Raw genomic sequence first — 5,460 nt, forward strand, 5'->3', positions numbered from 1 at the left:
TCTCCGCGCCGCGTAGCCTGGCCGTGCGCCCCCTGCTGGCCGCGGCGGCGACGACGGCCTCCCTCCTCTGCGCCCCGGCCTCCCTCCTCTGCGCCCCGGCCCCGTGCTTCTGCCGCCGCCGGCTGTGTGGCCTGCTTCTGCCTACTGCCACCGCGGCGTCCCTCCTCTGGCTGGTAATTATCTCGCTGGTCTTTTGGTCTTTGGTGAATTGGTATATGCATTGTCTGATTGTCACAGTGGATAGACGATTTAAATGTAAATGTTGAACTGAAATTTAAATGGAATGGATTGTGTATGTGACTATGTGAGTATGTCTGTATGTCTAATGTGCTGATGGAACTCGATTGATTTATTTTACAGAAATAGAAATTGGTGTTTGCTTCAATCCTGGCTTCACCACTGGCTCCCATCTCAGTATCCCACTATGCTCTTCAGTCCAAAACTTCTCTCATGGCCGTGCCCCAGGCAGTCACAAGCCCAGGCTGCTCTGCTCCGCCGCCTATTTTGCGCCTTCTACCCAACCAACCTCGACGATGATGATCCCCCGTTTACACGAATCCCCAAAAGTCCACCTCGAGGTCCAACGCCGCCACCGCCGCTGAAGCCCAAAGACCAGCCTGCCAAGATCAGCCCCGACGAGCCGGCACACTCCGACCTTCCCTTCGACTTCCAGTACTCGTACTCGGAGACTGACCCGGCTTGGAAGCCCATTGGATTCCGCGAGCCGACCCGGTTTTCGCCCTTTGGCCCCGGCCACCTTGACCGGCCTTGGGACGGCGTCGCCGCCGCCGCGAGCACCGAAGGGAACAGAGAGGATGTTTATGGCGGTCTGAGTCGTAGGGATGAGGTGCTTGGCGAGGCGCTGTCGGAAGCGGAGGTGGCAGAGCTCGTGGAGAGGTACCGGCACAGCGACTGCTCCCGGCAGATCAATTTGGGTGAGTTCTTGGTGCTCTCAGCAACTCAGTGCTGAAATGGCGTTTCTGTCTGATGATTTTAGTTGTCCAAGCTTTTGCATTACAAATCCCAATCTTATTGCACATTCTGTTTGATTGATGAGGGAATAACGAGTACTAGAATTTTTAGCATTGAATTGTGCCAAATCCGTGATAAAAGATTGCATATTTTACATTGTAATAAAATTTGGATCAATTGTTTCCATAGTACTCCCTCTGTCAACAAATATAAGTGTTAGTGATCTAAAACGTCTTATATTTGTTTACAGAGGAAGTATATGGGAAGCTTATGCATATTTGTGCAGATTATATTTGTTTACAGATGCCATTGTGCATATTTGTGCAGATTATGTTGTTGCAACTGTTATATTTGAACATTTGGTCATTCGCGTAGCTCAGGAAAAATTGCATTTTTCTTAAAAAGCATTCCCTTGTTCCTGCTATAAATAAGATGTGTCGTGTTCTCAGGGAAAGATGGTGTAACTCATAATATGCTCGATGACATCCACAACCACTGGAGACGTGCAGAAGCAGTCAGAATCAAATGTCTTGGGGTTGCAACTCTTGACATGGACAATATATGCTTCCATCTTGAGGTCATAATGTGTTGCCACATGCTTGAGAAAATTAGGGATTGAACTCTCCTTTTCTGTTGAATTCAGTTATCCATCAATTTCTGATGTGAGTGCACCATTTTGCAGGATAAAACAGGTGGGAGAATCATATACCGTAGCATAAATATACTCATCCTATATCGTGGCCGGAACTATGATCCAAAACAACGGCCTGTCATACCATTGATGTTGTGGAAGCCATTGGCTCCTATTTATCCTAAGGTTGTCCAAAATGTTGCTGAAGGGTTGACTTTTGAGGAAACAAAAGAAATGAGAAACAAAGGATTACATTCGCCACCGCTTATGAAACTGAGTAAGTTGGAATATTTCTAGCAAGACCATTTTGAATCACATAAGCGCATATTTCTAGCAAGACCATTTCGAATCACATAAGTGCATACTGCCATCTCACTATCTTGTTGCCAATATATTGTCGCTCCTATGTTGTGATATTTCTGTCTTGTGCAGCTAGGAATGGTGTTTATGTTAATGTTGTTGACAAAGTGAGAGAGGCCTTTAAGACTTTGGAAGTTGTGAGACTAGATTGCTCTCATTGCGGTACTAGTGATTGCAAAAAAATTGGTGTGAAGCTGAGGGTATGTTGTAACTTTCTAATGCTCTCTATGAATTAATCCCATCAGTCTTGCATTCACATGGAAGAACAATGAAACTGGAAAGAATTTCAATAAAAGCTCTAATCAAACAGGTGTGCTGGTGTAGTAGTTAGCTTGCAGTTGAGATATAACGACCCTCCTGCAGTTTGCAGTTCGCTCGTCATATATGCAGCTAAAGTATATTATGCCTTAGAATTTGCTTAGAATTTCAGACAGAAGACATCTCCTTTGCAACACAACAGTAAGAAACACCGGAGAGTTTACGATAGAAACTAGATACTCCTTTATCTCTTGCAAACATAGCACTCGGAATGCTTTATTTAACTTTGTTGTTTCTTTCCTTTGGTTTCATAGGATTTGGTTCCATGCATCCCTATACTATTTAAAGATGAACAAATTATTCTCTGGAGAGGGAAGCAGAGTCAGGAGGACTCTGTTTCAGCTCATTGTACTTCTCGACCACAGTGATGCAAGTGCATGTAATCTGTAGCTCTGTGCTCACATTAGCAGCTAGCTGAAGCAGGCCTGCTTTTTGGGTTATTTATGTGAGCTGCATGAGTTGTGTTCACTGGAGAATACCACCATCTATCGTTCGATTACACCAGTATAAGGATCTGCAGTCTACAAGAAATGATCTAATTGTTTGTCAGCATCTCTTGCTGCTCTTTGAAGTAATTTTATCTTGAGAGCATGTGGACCTTACAAGGTACAACTGGAAAGTGGGTTTCTTTTGGGTGCATAGAAAGACAATTTCTAAGATATGCAGCAGCATCTCCTTGCTTCGAAGCGATTGCTATGGTCAGCGGTTCTTCTAGCTGAGGGGTTCATCTTCAGTTTTCGGTCGTCTGGGTTGCGCCCTCCGCAGTTTTGGAAGTGTCAGCTTATTTCTATTGCTTAAGCTGCCTGATCCAGGATCGAGCAGATCTGAGTCTCAAATAAGCTTTTTAGCGATGTTGTACGCACTTTTGGTGGATGAATTAACACATAGTACTCGATAGATATATGTAGATTTAAGACATATGCATGTGTGGCTCTGTGATTGCAAAGAGTTGATCATCTCAACTGGTTGTGCTTTTTTCTGGCAAGTGGACAAGAAGATATGGATATCCGACGAACATGCCACCAGAACAAATGCATTTGCACCACAAGAAAGCCGTGGGTAACAAAAGTTGTCGTAGACAGACTGAAGACCATGAAAAATCATCACATTTTCAATTGTAAAGAATTCTTTTCTCTTTGCATACACCACAAGATTTGCATCCTCAAAACCAACCTAAAATATACATTAAATATTTATATTTTCCCACCTAGCTAAACTCGTTTACTTGAATCCATTCAATCCCAGTTCATCCTCTGTATACCTTTTGAACCGTAGTATGTATGTACAGGCCATCACTCAAAAAAGATGCTCGATGTATGTTACGAACTGTCAGTCAGAGCGACGGCGGCGGCGCTGCCGGTGTCCTCCATCCAGGCGGCCTGCGTTTCGTCCCATGAGCGCGGGCGGACGCCGGTGCGGAAGAAGACGACCATCTCCAGCGCCTCGAACACCTTGTGCCTGTCCAGCACCCCGTTCCACACGCCGCTGAGGATGCAGTAGTTGGTGCTGTAGGGCTGGAGGTGGTGCGCGGCGTGCTGCGCGCGCGACACCAGCACGCCGGCGGCCTGCAGCGCCTCGACGCCGGGCGGCAGCCGGCGGCGCTTCTCGTGCGCCCACGCGTGGAACTGCTGGCTCAGCACCACGCACGCCGCGAAGGTGCCCGCGAAGGCGTGCGCGGCGGCCGGCGCGTGGGCGGCCGCGGCCGCGGCCTCCACGGCGGGGAGCGCGAGCGCCACGGCGCGCGCCAGCGCGTGCAGGTTGTTGCAGGGCTCCCGGCGCGTGATGGTGGAGGGGTGGCGGTGGTGGCCCTGGAAGGCGGCGATCTGCGCGCCGACGAGCGGCGTGGAGGCGTCCCCGTAGTTGTCGACGAGCCAGTGGTAGACGCCCGTGGCGAGGTCGGCGACGGTGTAGGCGGCGAGCGCGGCGGCGAGCGGCTCGGCGTAGGAGCCGGAGTCAGCGGCGAGGGAGGCGGACGCGGACAGCGAGGAGAGGACGGCCGCCGAGCCGGCCAGCGTCCACGCGCGCTGCGGCCACGTGGACCGCAGCTCGTCCGGGTCGGCGCGGGCCAGCGCCGCCGGCGTCGGCGAGGCCGCCCGGCACGGCGGCGGCGCCCGGCGGTGCGGCGGGAGGGTGCAGCGGGGGGTCAGCGCGTACATGGCTGGCATGGCTTGGCCTCTGCTTCCACGTACGCGCGTGATCGGCTTTCGTTCTAAACGAATTCCAGCCAGAAGTTGCGCAGTCTGCTGGCTTTATAGGAGTAGATCATAGCAAATGGTGAGTCGACGACGGCGAATTATTAGTGGTGGAGTGATGAACTCGTATGTAGGGAGTTCTCTCCCTCTCCCCTCGTCTCATCTCTCTCCCTCTCAAATCGCTTTCTCTCTGGGAAAGTGCACGGCTATGGCTGTTTACTTGTGAGCCATGTATGTGGTGGAGTGATGAACTACGTGGTAACTTGTGGTGTTTGCTCAAAAGAAGGTGCGTCATCCTGACTCAGTGCAATTCTAACAAAATTGTACTGACACTTGAAAGCAATGGACATGGCCAAAATGCTCTTCTGCACTCGAGCACATATGCACCTGCCGTGAACAGTAAACTCAAAAATAATGGTAAATTTTCTCAAAAGAATATGAACTTTTTGTGTGTGTATAAAACATTGCTGAATGTGTTGAGTGCTTGCAAAGTTTTATCATGGAATGACATTCGCAGAGGTCCTTGAAAAAAAATCAGTGCTCCAAGATGTTAAAGCAATGCCATTATTTCCATGCACTCTAAACGTTCATCAATGCTTGCCACAAAAAAAAAAGAAAAATCAGAATTTTGAATATTTTTACCATTGTTTTCGAATTTACTGTTCATATGGGTTCATATGTGCTCGACAGCAGAAATTATGTGTCCCGGAAATGGTCGAATTACATGTGCAAAGAATACTGAATGGTTGAGCCTTTAGCACATGCACAAATTGTGGTTTTGCCTTTTTTTTTGCCCCAAACCCCAAAGATTCAAGACATTTTTGCAATTCACTAAGAAGAGAGTTGAAACCGTATCGAAAATGTTAATGGCCGAGGGAAATCATGCCGAAAACCAAACAAGCAACGGAGCCCGAGCACCCACCATCCGATATGAGGCCATCATTAGACCATAACACATGGGACACCACCGTGACACACCAGCTAGAT

At 48.6% G+C, this 5,460-nt stretch overlaps 2 protein-coding genes across 2 annotated transcripts; one reads left to right on the forward strand and one right to left on the reverse strand.

Annotated features, from left to right (window-relative positions):
* Positions 1-19: 19 nt before the first annotated feature.
* Positions 20-3,199, forward strand: LOC119324346 (CRS2-associated factor 2, mitochondrial-like). Its single transcript, XM_037598133.1, has 6 exons — positions 20-173; positions 361-935; positions 1,422-1,549; positions 1,655-1,880; positions 2,036-2,163; positions 2,536-3,199. The coding sequence occupies exons 2-6, from the start codon at positions 425-427 to the stop codon at positions 2,647-2,649; spliced, it is 1,107 nt and encodes a 368-aa protein (XP_037454030.1). The 5' UTR covers positions 20-173; positions 361-424; the 3' UTR covers positions 2,650-3,199.
* A 169-nt stretch (positions 3,200-3,368) lies between these two features.
* LOC119324347 (fatty acid desaturase 4, chloroplastic-like) lies at positions 3,369-4,685 on the reverse strand. The gene has a single exon (XM_037598134.1). The coding sequence runs from the start codon at positions 4,444-4,446 to the stop codon at positions 3,601-3,603; it is 846 nt and encodes a 281-aa protein (XP_037454031.1). The 5' UTR covers positions 4,447-4,685; the 3' UTR covers positions 3,369-3,600.
* Between the last annotated feature and the right edge of the window lie 775 nt (positions 4,686-5,460).

The sequence above is a fragment of the Triticum dicoccoides genome, chromosome 6B (assembly GCF_002162155.2).
Source record: "Triticum dicoccoides isolate Atlit2015 ecotype Zavitan chromosome 6B, WEW_v2.0, whole genome shotgun sequence".
Classification (NCBI taxonomy): Eukaryota; Viridiplantae; Streptophyta; class Magnoliopsida; order Poales; family Poaceae; genus Triticum; species Triticum dicoccoides.